The sequence below is a fragment of the Esox lucius genome, chromosome 7, assembly GCF_011004845.1.
Source record: "Esox lucius isolate fEsoLuc1 chromosome 7, fEsoLuc1.pri, whole genome shotgun sequence".
In the NCBI taxonomy this organism is placed as follows: domain Eukaryota; kingdom Metazoa; phylum Chordata; class Actinopteri; order Esociformes; family Esocidae; genus Esox; species Esox lucius.
The window spans coordinates 25,544,926-25,558,857 of record NC_047575.1 but is presented as its reverse complement, the minus strand read 5'-3'; the positions used below and the strand labels follow the sequence as shown (position 1 = coordinate 25,558,857).

Sequence of the window (13,932 nt, the reverse complement as noted above, 5' to 3'; positions counted from 1 at the left end):
GGCCATTACGGATTTACATCTGATTTTAGCAATTTTCCTACCATGCATTTCTCCGGTCTTTCAGTTTAGGGAAGACTGGTCCTCTACGAGGATAAATGGCATTGTGAGCTGTGTCCTGTAACTGATACGTAGTTAAGGGTGCACAGAGCAGTCAGGGCCCAAACAGCATAACGACCCTCCTGTCATTTGTCTACGGCGGTATCCATGCTGGAATCTGAGGAAGTCCCTGGGGAGCGCAACTTCACATGGGGGTTCAAGAGGCGCTAACGGGTCGTGAGGAGGGGGGGGCGGGGGTCATCTCTCACCATCTTGGAAAGACCCCGTTCTCCAGGCTGGTGGTCTGGCTGCGGAGCCAGCGTCTCTGGTAGCTACTGGCCTGGCTGGAGGTGAGGGAGGAGCCCGGGGACGGGAACGGCGTGATCAACAGGCTGCTCAGGGACGCTGTGGAGGCAGGAGACAGACAGAACAGTTGAAGTGCGCGGAGCAAAAAGAGAGGACTAGCCGAGGGAGAGAAGGGGGGGGGAGGGGGGGGGGGGTGAGTCAGCCTGGAGAGGTTACTCATGCGCGGGACAGGGCAAACTCACATAGCACACGTCCACACTGGCTTAGTTCAGCTTCCCACAGCGCTCCTTATTACAGCATGACGGAGACATCCAATGCCAGAGCCACATGACGGTCCGCTGGCCCAACACCAGGAGCCCTGCCTCCAGTGGGGGGGTGTCGGCAGAAATCAGCAGGAGGCCGCTTGGCGTGTGTGGGCCACTGAGTTGTGTGGGTAAGTTTGGAAGCGCGGGGGAATGGGGAGACCAAATTAGAACGTGGTTTACTCGTAACAGGTTTTGGGAAGCGCTGTGTTGAAGCGCGTGACACGGGGGCGTTCAACAGAAAGTGAGATCGCCCACATGCCGGGGATGCCAGGGCTACGGCTCAGCTTCCAGACCCTCCCTCTCCCCTTCGCTGCTGTATGTGGGGTCAGCGGGGTCAATGAATGCAAATAGGTGGTCGTTAACGTGCTCCCCAAACGCCTTCATTAAAGAGGAGTGGAGCGAATGGCAACAACGCACTGAACTACATCTGACCCAGGCCCACAGAGGAGGGAATAAGATGCTGGGAACATCTTAGTCGCATCACCTCCTAGTGTCAGGGTGCCCAACGAGGCCAATCCGGGATTTAGTTAAAGCCATTACCTGATCTGGCAATGCCGCTGTCTCTCTCGTCGTACAGGCTCCGGCTCGGCATGTCCATGGGGTTACTGTGGCCTGTGGTGGGGGAGAGAGAGAGGGAGGAGAGACATTGAGAAACGGGCCAGCCAGACCGGCCTCAGTAACAGTGAACAAGCAGGGAGGACTCCCAGTGATTTCCCCACCACCGCTATCTAGTGGAGTTACCACGACTACCAATGATTACACACCAGCAAACACAAGCAGGGCCCCTCTGGGAGGCGCCCGCAGCACCGGAGGTGTACCCCGACGCACGCACGTCCTCACTAACGCAGCAGGTTTTCACGCCACACCTCGCGAGTGCAGAAACCGACCGTTTGCGTGCGCGGCCAAGGCGACCGTTTGGTGTCGTCCCAGTGACGTGATTTACATTCAAATTGACGTGAGCCTCACAGCGACGTGCCCCCGCCCAATCCCTTTCCCAGCATTCCACTGACGCATAACTGGAGAGCCGCATGCTGGGCCACCGAGCTGAGGCTTTCAGGGGGTCGCTGGTAGGCTATTTATACGGAAATCACCACCCACCACCCCATTAACACAAGGATTCTGAGGTTATGAGAGGGAAAAGAGGAGGGCCCAGGAGGTTGGGGTAGGGGAAGGTGTGATGGGAGTGGGGGTGGGGGGCAGATACTGAGCATGCCCGTGGGTACACTCGCAGACACATGCAGCGTATATGACCACACGCATGCAACCGCAAACAAGCATCACTGCAAACCTGAAAAGAAAGAGGCACTCTTGATGAGACGGAGGGGGCCCTGCTCAGAGAAGGCCCGGCGCGGGCTGCAGAGCTGAGAGAAACCTGCGCAGCACAAAAGGACAAGGAGAGGAGACAACAACAAGGAGACAGGAACCACGGTTAGTAGTAACGCAGACAATAACACACCAACCGCAGCTTGACACAGAGAGGGCCGACCTGAAGCAGTCTGGGACCCCATGGTCCGAAATGTTAGGTTTTCCCCTCAGAGGAGTCAAGTCCGGTGAACTGGGATCCAGCACAGAAAATACCTCATAGCTAAATGCTTTTCAGAAACTGAAATTGTAGAGTGTATTTTCTGTGGGGATGAAATGGAAACAAAAGGCCGCAAAAACAAGAGATGAATTTGCCAAAGAATCTGCGTCTGCGTCATAAATCTCTGCACTGGAGACACAGGCTTTAATTCAACTCAGCTTGTTTAAAACTGTTCTGAAATGGGTGTTAGAGAGATAGAAACATATACAGTTTGCCTAGAGGATACAGAGAACACAGGTTCAGTAAGTTAACTCACATGTAAGAACTAAGAAAAGAGATGGTCAAGGTTCTTCAAAGTACATTGCGTGGAAAATAAAGAGCAAACCAAGATAAGATACACGGAAGCTAAACCAACTCATGTTCCACAACAAGGGAAATACCCAAAACCCACTAAGGAGTTGATATGAACGATCTGTTTCCATTCACTTCCTGTACTGTATGTGAAACCCGGTTCGCTGTTACTCATTCGGATCCTCCAGTCAAATAGTTACCTATATTCCCCAGGACACTGGTGTTCTGATCAGGCCTCAGGGTGTTGGGTTCCTGACCGATGAACTCCAGGCTGTCTTGAAGTCTATCAGGAGCACACAGTCACAACACCGGGTCAAATGTTACGAGGCGATCGACTGAGACATAGCGGGTAACGAGACACACACAAAAAGTGAGAAAGGAAGAGAGTAAGAGAGAGAGCAAAAGATGGGGACAGAGGGGTGTGACAGCTGGGCTTACGTGTTAAGGCTGCCGTAGACACTGCTCCCGGTTCGGGCCGTAAACACTTTACTAAGCATGAGCTGAGGGGGCGACCTGTGGACAGACAGGGAACGACCAGAGAACAAAGGCCTGATGAGAAGTGCTCCCGGCTGCTCTGGTGTGTCATAATGGCAATCCGTCAGGACAGCTCCAGTCTACATATCCATAGGCGACACGACCCCTCAACCCAACCGCCGCCCCTCCAGCCCCTCCAGCCCCAGCGCCCTCGGTCACAGGATCTCACCGTATCTGGTGGATCTTGAGTGTGGAGCCCTTGTAGCTCATGGCAACGGAGCCAAACATCATCTCCCCTAACATATTGGCATCAGAGGAACACCGCGAACCCTGAGATATGAGAGAGGAAGAGGAGAGAATGAAACAAGTGTGTTATTTAAAGACACTCTCCAAAGTAGAACAGAAAAGAGGGTTGAAGATATTTCTTATCATGACACAGAGTTCAGTGTCATGCTTCAATGATCTTTGGCCCATCCGTCCCTGCGGTGAGTGAGAGGGACCTTTAACTACAGAAATTCACGGGAGCACTCATCTACTGTAATACTGAACATGTCCTAGCCTCTAAGCTCATCTCCCATTCGGTATGAAAGCCTATGGAAGTTACTGGCAGAAGAGGCTTAAAAGTGGAGGTTATCGAAGTCATAGGTGTGGGTTGGTAGTGTCAGCAAGAATGATTGACACACTTGATAAAGATTAGCCAAAAACACTTTAAAAAATAAACAGCAAAGGTCATCAGATACATTTTATGCTGAAAAATATAGGAAAACTGTGCATTTTATTCCAAAACAATTGCACTTACATTTATTTCTTTAATTAGGATATCTTTTTTCTTTGAATAGTTTTTTAATAATCTCCTATCTGTAACAGGCTCAATTGTAAAAGAGACCTGTAAAAGCTTTTGAAAAATAATTTACTCAGAGCCAAGAAGCCACTGGCCATCAGCACATTATCAAGGCTCTCGAAAATGATGTGATGTCTGGAAGCCGAGGCCATTCAAAACCAGGCCTCTCCAAGTGGCCGACATGGTTCTCACCTGGAAGCGCAGACCCAGTTCCCTGGTTTCTTTGGGTTCCCGGGGCTCTGAGGCGCAGGAGGATGAGCTGTCCAAAGAGCTGGAGCTGCCCCCTGTAGGCCTGAGCTGACAGCACTTCCCAAACATCTTGACCTGGGCCTCACTACTGCACATCTTCTGCTGTGGAGAACAAGCCACTAATAAGACCATAGCAGACGTCAAATAAGACCATAGCAGACGTCAAATAAGACCATAGCAGACGTCAAATAAGACCATAGCAGACGTCAAATAAGACCATAGCAGACGTCAAATAAGACCATAGCAGACGTCAAATAAGACCATAGCAGACGTCAAATAAGACCATAGCAGACGTCAAATAAGACCATAGCAGACGTCAAATAAGACCATAGCAGACGTCAAATAAGACCATAGCAGACGTCAAATAAGACCATAGCAGACGTCAAATAAGACCATCATAAATGTAGATGTTCCTGGTCCTAGCTTGGGAGTTCCAACCTACCTCCAACCACACCCATTTTTAGCACAGAAGGCACATTCATATTCATTGTCCAACAGTACTGTGAGACATACACACACAAGGAATACGGCGCTGACAGTATAGCAACCAAAATATAGTTCTGTTAAAGGGATACTGTAACATTCCAGAAATCCTTAATCAATTAATATAGTTCTGTTAAAGGGATACTGTGACATTCCAGAAATCCTTAATCAATTAATATAGTTCTGTTAAAGGGATACTGTGACATTCTAGAAATCAGTCATTTGTCCCTATCTACCCAAGTGCAGATACTCTTAATGTGTGTCTCATGTGAATTTTGAAGGAAGTCAGAGCTGGTTGCTCATGCCAGAAATAATTAGCAAATACAAGATAAGGAGGCTTGATGTTTGTTTTACTTTATGTCCCTAAAATATTTTTTTTTCTCTGGCTCAGAACCTGTCAGAAACACTTATGTTGTTGTACCCAATAGGCCCACATTGCTTAAAACACAGAGAACTGATCCAATTTGAAGAAAGAAAATGATAACTGACATAAACAAATTAAAACAAACTTCAAGCCTCTTCATCCTGTACTTCTATGCAAAAACCAATTGAAGAGTTGAATAATATAAAAAGCAGGTATAAATACAAATACAGAAAAATGATAACTAAACTCTAATCTGCTAATCTACTTGTCTGCAGAGAATGGCACCCTATTGCACTGGAATGCTTTGGCGGACTGCGTGCGTTGCTTTGGTAATGGCTCACATCAAACAAATGTCTCACGGTGCCCTGATAGAGTACACAAAGACTGGAACATGTGAGTGCCTGTCATATGACTTCCTCAGGAACTCGTGAGCTGGAACTACAACCCCCCCCGGCCCTCCCTCCCTCCCCCCCTGACTCACCCACCGCCCTCCACCCTCCCCCCTCCCCTTGGTCTCTCTCAAGCGCCTAGTCTCGCTCTCTCACACGCCCAGTGTCTCTCTCTCTCTCTCTCTCTCTCACACACCCCGTGTCTGTCTTTCTCATATGCCCAATGTCTCTCTCACAGTCTCACTCTCACATGCTTAGTGTCTCTCTCTCTCTCACGCGCCTAGTGTCTCTCTCTCTCTCTCTCTCTCTCACACGCCCCATGTCGCTCTCTCTCTCTCACGCGCCCAGTGTCTCTCTCTCTCACGCGCCCAGTGTCTCTCTCTCTCTCTCTCACACGCCCCGTGTCTGTCTCTCATATGCCCAATGTCTCTCTCACAGTCTCACTCTAACGTGCTTAGTGTCTCTCTCTCTCTCTCTCACACGCCCCGTGTCTCTCTCTCTCACGCGCCCAGTGTCTCTCTCTCTCTCTCTCTCTCTCTCACACGCCCCGTGTCTCTCTCTCTCACGCGCCTAGTGTCTCTCTCTCTCTCTCATACGCCCCATGTCTCTCTCTCTCTCTCTCACGCGCCCAGTGTCTCTCTCTCTCACGCGCCTAGTGTCTCTCTCTCTCTCTCTCTCTCTCTCTCTCACACGCCCCGTGTCTGTCTCTCATATGCCCAATGTCTTTCTCACAGTCTCACTCTAACATGCTTAGTGTCTCTCTCTCTCTCTCACACGCCCCGTGTCTCTCTCTCTCACGCGCCCAGTGTCTCTCTCTCTCTCTCTCTCTCTCTCACACACCCCGTGTCTCTCTCACACGCCCCGTGTCTCTCTCTCACACGCCCCGTGTCTCTCTCTCTCTCTCTCTCTCACACGCCCCGTGTCTGTCTCTCATATGCCCAATGTCTCTCTCACAGTCTCACTCTCACATGCTTAGTGTCTATCACTCTCTCTGCATCCTGTCTCTCTGCATCCTGTCTCTCTGCATCCTGTCTCTCTGCATCCTGTCTCTCTGCATCGTGCACTTCCTTGTTGATTTCTCTCTCTCCTTATCCATCCCCCTACCTCGGTATAGTGCCCCCCCCAGACAGAAACAACATCCTCAGGCCAATGCAGCATCATGTGACAGGAGTCACACAGAAGCTGAGTAAAGAGTAACCCCGCAGCAGAATTAAAGACATAGCGAATGCTCACACTTCAATTAAAGCCTAGACAATTGTTGGCACCTGTGCATAAAAAAGTAACCGTTAAAACAATGATTTAGAACAGGTTGTTAAAGTACACATACAAGTTCTATTTCAACACAGGGGCAATGCAGGTCAAGTGGTTGGGGCGTTGTCAACAACACAATGCATTGCAGCAAGCCATGAGAGCGCAATGACAAACAGGCAGAAGACATGAGATAGTCAGTCAGTCTGACAGAAAGGCTGCTGTCATGTGAGCCTGACAGAATGCTTACACACTGGTGGCCAGTGTCAGCTGATGCTATTATTATTGGAGATAAGAGCTCCAGCTCAAACCAGTCAAGCCATTTCTAATATAGTCGCAGGAGGAGCTTAAGACAGCATTTGTCATTTCCCCCTCATTATGTTGTACAGACACATCGCCGACCCCCGCCCCCCCTCACCCCCTCCATGTCCCTCACCCAAGAGTCACTCACCGAGGTAGGGGCTTCCTCCACACTCCTCTTTTTGGCACTGGAGTCGAAAAGGACATTTCTCCCCCGTCGCTCACAGTCCTGGTAAACTATCAGTCGGATCTGGCTAGGGTCCAGCTGTGGGGATGACCAGCTGGAGAGTGAGAGAGAGATGGAGGGGACAGAAGAGGACACAATCATGAAGGATACAACCATTCTGGCACTACTAGCAGTGAGTGCAGAGCTTTCCCCCAAACTCTCAGGCTCCCAAAAGTGCACCTCCAGTTGTAGAAGAACTGGGTAAAAGGCCATCAAAACGAGAGTGGACGGGTTAACTACACCAAAACCCTACGACAGTGACGGATCGACAGCGGGTTAATGAGCTCTGTGAAGCTGTCAGCGCTTTGCGTGGGTGGGCCAAGCTGTGCCAACGGTCGTGCCATTGCTACCATTCCTTCCCTGACATGGGCGACGGCCCAATGGGGAGCCGAGAAGGCCAAGCCCGCCCACCGGCCTCCATCATGGAGAGGGCCATAAAAGACTGACGCCCTGGGATACCTCCACAGTCCGTGGGACACGAGCGAGGGAGGGAGGGCGTGGACACATCTATTTATGGATGCTTATAGGGGGGACAGTGATGAGGGGGGTTAGGGGTGCGTGTATGGAACAGCCTGGGCGTTCTTGTTCTCTGTGTCACTGTAGTCCGTCAGGGCCCGGGATGGGTACTGGCCCGAGATACCGGCATGTTGTGTAACCCACTGTTTACCAAACACCGGTCCGTACAGTAAGACAAAACATTCCGCAGGGATCAGCCATTCGCTTAGAGGGGTAGTTGGGCCGCGTGAGAGGGATTAGGCCGGTTCTTCTTGAGCCTCAAGTCGGGTCTAAAGGACGTTTTAATTCTCCATTGCTCATCTCAAGATGTTCGATTTGCTGGAATCACGTCGCCCACTAATACTCATCGATTGTTCAAGATCTGAATGCAATTTCCTTTCATGTCACTGTCGACCAACTATACCCAGGAACTGCCATGAGGTGAACCGTATGAAGCCTTGCACTCCAGGGCAGGCCCAGAAGATCTTCCTCATTTCAGAGAGCAAAGCAAAGTAGTAAAATAAATTCAAATTCCCTGTATCCCTCATATCACAATATTTTTTAAATTTATTTTCTATCCCTACAGCATAATTTTCATGCTTTTTTGTAAAAGGGTTTCTGTACCAGTTAGGAATCATGTGACAAAAACATTTGACTTGACATCCAAACCACAAGTCTGGGATAAGGGTTGTAAAAATAAAATGGGCCAAACTTGAACATCTGCCAGACCAAGTTAAAACTGAAATAATTTGGCACTACGACAACTGTCAGAACTCTATCTACACTGTCCTCAGAAATTGAGCCACTCAGCAAGGAGGCTGGTGGTGAGAGAAGCCTTCAAGAGGCCAACAATAACTTTGAAGGAACTGCAGAGGTGCCCGGCCAGGATGGGAGAAATGGTTCATATCACCTTTTACCCGGGTGCTTCACAACGCTGGGCTTTATGGAAGTGGGCCAGGGTGAGTAATTGTTGAAAATCACAAAAAAAAAGTCACACGCCCATTTGGATTTTGCGAAAAAGTTATGTGGAATACAAAGTCACTCTAGCACAAAGTCAACACTGCTCATCTCCCGGAGAACACCACCCTTGCAATTAAGCAGAGTGATGGCAGCATCATGTTATGGTGATGTCTTTCATCGGTAGAGATGGTGATTCAGAAACCTCAACTTCCCACCAAACAAGTCATTAATGATGTCAGCTCTGAAGCATGCAAGAGGCATTTACTGAAGGATGGCGAACAACCATTAGCTTATTCATATTCACCCACTGACAGAGACAAAGCTTGTCCTCCTAGGACCTAGAGTTTTAACCAGATTGATGTTATATTGCTGCACTAAATATATGGAATGCAAAGAGTGTCAAAGCTTCAAAGACCACATCCCTTCCCCTCAGCCAGATGCAGTGAGATCTATTCACACAGCCTAACCAAGCCTAGCTAATGTTAGCAATCCAATGCAGCCTAAGAAAACAAAAAAAAAAAACAGACGATATAAACTTGGGGAGAAAAAAGTTCTGCCTGTAAACATACATCACTGACCCAAATTGTCTCCTTGTCTCATCACAAGTCTGCAGACGAGTCGAAAAAAACATTGTATGGCTGACCCAGGGACACGGAGGGCGGGAGAAATGAGGAAACAGGCCCTGTGACAGCCAGCCATCAGCAGAGCCATTCATAAAAGCTGTGGCACATGACTACTGTTACAGCCGCATTGACCTCAATTCAGACTCTGCCTGTAAAACAGCCGACACAAAAGGCCGATAAACAGCACCGCGACTCTTTCCTTGTAGCCATCTCTCAAACCACACACACACACACACACATCTCTGAAATTATGCCTGTTTAGGTTTGTTTGAAATGCACTACTTTACCAAGCCTTTGTGATCACAAGAAAAACAACAATTTCTTCAGAACTCAGGTCCATCAGCCAGAGCCCTGTGGTAGAAGAGCCCGCAATCTACAGAAGAAGCATTGTGTAACCCAGAGCCTTGCAGTGCCACAATCAACTCAGAAAAAATGACAGACAGCCTGTGAACCAAAGGCGGTAAATACTGGTTTTCAAATAGAGAAGCAACTTGAAGCCGTAGGAACACTAACCCCCACCACATTAAAATGACATAACGCAGCCACACATTTACACCAACACAGTGACTGTGAACACTAACCCCCACCACATTAAAATGACATAACGCAGCCACACATTTACACCAACACAGTGATTGTGAAGATCCGTATAACGACACAGACGACAAGTAGATCCGAGCACAGGACAGCTGTATCTCTCTCCGAGGCTGAAAAAACATCCAGTCTTGGTATACGAATCACACAGTCAAAGCGCAAACAGAATCACACAACACAGAAACAAATAATGGAGAAAGACTGCCGACAAGCAACAACCTGGGTTAAACATTACTAGGTACCTGGGCATCATTGCGCGTCTATTTCCCTCTCTCTCCCCAGCCCTCTCCCTCGTCCTCTCGCCCGGTGCTGGCTAAGAATAGCGCTGAACTAAATTCACACAACAACATGAGACTGTCAGGTGATCTTTGCGCTGTGCTGGACAGCGCCTGGACAAAGGCATCCTGGCACTGCCGCTGCCCACTGGGAGGGCGTCTTGTCCCCCTCTGAAACTGAAGAGACAGGCAGAGCCATCCACTGGAGGTCTTCACTTCATCTGTCCTCCAGGCTGTGACCTCAAACAGCCTTCCCTCCCTCCCCCCCTCCCTCCCTCCCTCCCTCCAGACAGACAGCTACTGAAGCCATTGGGAGACTGTGTGGTTGTGACTTTAGAAACAGAGAGAAACAGAGACACACAAAGAGAGAGTCGCACAGAGAGAGAGAGACAGAGAGAGAGAGTGTGTGTGTGTGTGTGTGTGTTTGTGTATGTTTGCATGCGTGTGTGTACCTTTCTGAATGTGTGTGTTACTGCGTGTAGCCAAGAGTTACATAAATAACCAAGCTAAGCTGTGAAGGGTTTCCTCCCTATGGTGGGGGGGCGTTTGTGATTCACACAGGGGGCCTCTGGCCGTGCAGCATCCTGGTGACCCAGGCTATAATAAAAGACTGAAAATGAAACCCTGCTTCAGAATGCTGCTTGCTGGAAGATCTTTCTTGTGGTTGAAAGAGGACACCAGCTCAGCCTCTTTCCTTCTCCAATCCAACAGTCACACACGCATGCTCAAACACATACAAACACACGCATGCTCAAACACGCACGCGCGCATACACACACACACACACACACACACACACAGAGACACAAACAAACACGCGTGGAAACCCAAGCAAACACTCAAACACACACCGACACACACACACACACACACACACACACACACAGCTCCGAAAAGAATTAAGAGAAATAAAGATTTTCTTTCCTATCAAAAAAAAGGCTGGTTTTGCTTGAGGAACAGAAAAGGTTAAAATTAAGAGACCAACAAATTGAACGCTTCTGTTCCTCACGCAAAACTTTCCTTTTCAATGTTTTTGGAAAGGAAAGAAAAGGGTGCAGAGGTCTAAATTGTTTCCGGAGCTGTATATAGCAACTGGATTTGTGGCCAACATAACACTCCTAAAATTCTGAGTTGCTGGGAAAGAGCATCACCTCACTCACCCAACAAAGAGTGTGTGATGAAACAGTTTGAGCATCTGACATGTGAAACCCCTCCCTCCCTCCCTCCCTCTGGAGGAGGCATCAGAGTAAGGACTCCCCTCCACAGTCTTTTCTGTGTCTCTCACAAGCCCACAAAGCGCCAAAAACAACCAAGCTTCAAAGTACAGTAGAATGTGTGAACATGATGGGTTTAATTAGGCTAATGTTAATTACATTTTACAATTGGGTGTTCTCTTATAATGAAAGCCACATAGATATTTTATCCAAACTTGATATCAGTAAAGCAACATAGTTTCATATACATGGAACAAAATTATAAAAGCAACACTTTTGTTTAAGCCCCCCATTTATCATGACCTGAACTCAAAGATCTAAGACTTTCTCTATGTACACAAAATGCCTATTTCTCTCAAATATTGTTCACAAATCTGTCTAAATCTGTGTTAGTGAGCACTTCTCCTTTGCCGAGATAATCCATCCACCTCACAGGTGTCACCTCACTCTATGCGAAGGAGATGTGCTGCACTGCGTGAGGCAAATGGTGGTCACACCGGATACTGACTGGTTTTCGGACCCCCCCGGGACCCCCCCCAATACAGTGAAACTGCACATTTTAGAGTGGCCTTTTATTGTGGCCAGCCTAAGTCACACGTGCAATAATCACGTTGTCTAATCAGCATCTTGATATGCCACACCTGTGAGGTGGATGGATTATCTCGGCAAAGGAGAAGTGCTCACTAACACAGATTTAGACAGATTTGTTAACAATATTTGAGAGAAATAGGCTTTTGGTGTGCATAGAGAAAGTCTTAGATCTTGGAGTTCAGCTCATGATAAATGGGGGCAAGAACAAAAGTGTTGCGTTTATAATTTAGTTCAGTACATGAGAGAAAAGGTAAACAAAGGTATTGAAAGTGCTTGAGGAGTATTATGAATACTGTTCTTATTAATGAAATGGTCATTGTGTGGGCATTGTCTGTATAAAAAAACAATTTCAGTATGTATCCTAACTCACAAGTGGCCTTATAGTACAAAACTGACCACTTCCAACAGAAGCAGATGACAACAGTGCCTCTATCCACGGACTAACTAATGTAACAGTGGGACAGTCACACTGACAGGTCCTCTCTCTGCAGTAATAATTCACTTCTGCATTCCACACTCATATGATCCATGAGTCACAAGGTACATGAGTTTGAGGATGACATCACATCCACATTCCCAGGCCAACCAAGTTCAATCAACTGTTCATAGAAAAGGGAAGCTGGAGAAAACCAGTAAAAAAGAAAACCTAGTGATTAAGTGTGTGAGTGGATCGGTTCCATCACATGCCTGGAAATGCAATGTGTAACAATGATTATTGCTGCTTATGCAGTGGGTAAACACAGTATGAATGGGCAAACCTGTGTGATCAAATTACAGAAACTTTATTTTGAATTTGTTTCACATTTACGTCACTTGGGCCAATACGGTGGCCACTCTGTACCGGGGTTTACCATATACAGTGCCTGCCAGAATAATCGGCACACTAGGTAAATAGAATAAAAGGCTGTGAAAAAATGTCACTGTTGGTTTATGCATCTTGATCTTATACTCAAAATAAATCATAAGCACCTAAGCTTAAATTGAGTGACAATTGTTTTAGATATCTTTTTTTTTTTTCAGAACTGAATTATTATTTAAGAACATGCCACACCCGTGCATTTAGTACTATGTGCAACCACCCTTGGCCACGATAACAGCTCTAAGTCATCGCTTATAATGTTTGATGAGGTGGGATAGGCTTTGGCCTAGAATCTCTTGGTACTTGATAGAGTCCATGTTACCATGTATCCAGTGCTTGACTTGGGATAAAATAAGTGCAGGAACTGCCAAATCGAACATTAGGCTATGTTCATCAAAATGTGTTAATAAGGCTTGTTCCAATAAAACTTGCTCTTCTGCCTAAAAAAGGAAACGGAACACTGACTAGAATTTGAATTACCGGAACGCCGTTGGGGACCGTTCTGGCCCAAGTCAAGAACTGCATGTATCCTGACAAGGTTCCCAGGGCCATTGGAAGCAAAACATCACAGTTTCACCTCAACACTTCACAGTGGGGATTAGGTTATTTTCTGCATGTCCATGGTGCTTTTTACATCTAATTCACCTTTGGTGTTTGGATCCCAGTTAACTTTTAGTTTTATCAAACCACACAAAAAAGTGGTTCTAATTAAAGTTTCAATGGCCATTAAACTCCACCTGCTCACATTGGTGGTTTTATTACATCAAAGGCGTTCTGGCGTTCTCCTGGCAACCCTTGTTGGAGGTGGCATCAAATTAGAGTTTTAATAACCAACTTGTAACTGTCTAAGTGTGAACCATGGCACTTAAATCATCCTTCTCACTATGCATGGTGTCAAAATAAAAATCTTCCAGGCAGGTCGATCACAGGCGGCTCCAGTTGATTTACATTTCTTATTTATTGCCCTAGTAGTTAGGGCTGCACAATATATCGTTTCAGCATAGACACTGCGATGTACGCATCCGCAATAGTCACCGCAGAACGATTTAGTCTACAATATATATTTTTTTCAAATTGAAAACCAGCATTATATCTGTCTGATATAAGGTAATTTTCTCAGATTTATGGGTTATTGGATACACATTTTATTATTATTTTAAACACGGTTCATTTCTGCACTTAGTTGACATGCAGGCTCGGCTTACGCGTGATGAAATGATGAGCGAG

General features: G+C 47.2%; 1 protein-coding gene across 5 annotated transcripts in view; it reads right to left on the bottom strand.

Annotated features, from left to right (window-relative positions):
* Nucleotides 1–13,932, bottom strand: part of fnip1 (folliculin interacting protein 1) — a 37,100-nt gene that overhangs the window by 10,987 nt on the left and 12,181 nt on the right. For 2 of the 5 annotated variants that reach the window (XM_029120909.2, XM_029120904.2), the window contains exons 2-9: nucleotides 7,020–7,149; nucleotides 4,028–4,186; nucleotides 3,224–3,324; nucleotides 2,959–3,033; nucleotides 2,721–2,803; nucleotides 1,936–2,019; nucleotides 1,188–1,259; nucleotides 306–441 (exon numbers count right to left, since the gene is read on the bottom strand). In XM_029120909.2, the coding sequence (XP_028976742.2) occupies nucleotides 306–441; nucleotides 1,188–1,259; nucleotides 1,936–2,019; nucleotides 2,721–2,803; nucleotides 2,959–3,033; nucleotides 3,224–3,324; nucleotides 4,028–4,186; nucleotides 7,020–7,149 (840 nt within the window). Of the gene's footprint in view, nucleotides 1–305; nucleotides 442–1,187; nucleotides 1,260–1,935; nucleotides 2,020–2,720; nucleotides 2,804–2,958; nucleotides 3,034–3,223; nucleotides 3,325–4,027; nucleotides 4,187–7,019; nucleotides 7,150–10,008; nucleotides 10,274–13,932 lie in introns of those variants that run through there. The other 3 variants (XM_029120906.2, XM_029120905.2, XM_029120907.2) reach the window with 3 other exon arrangements.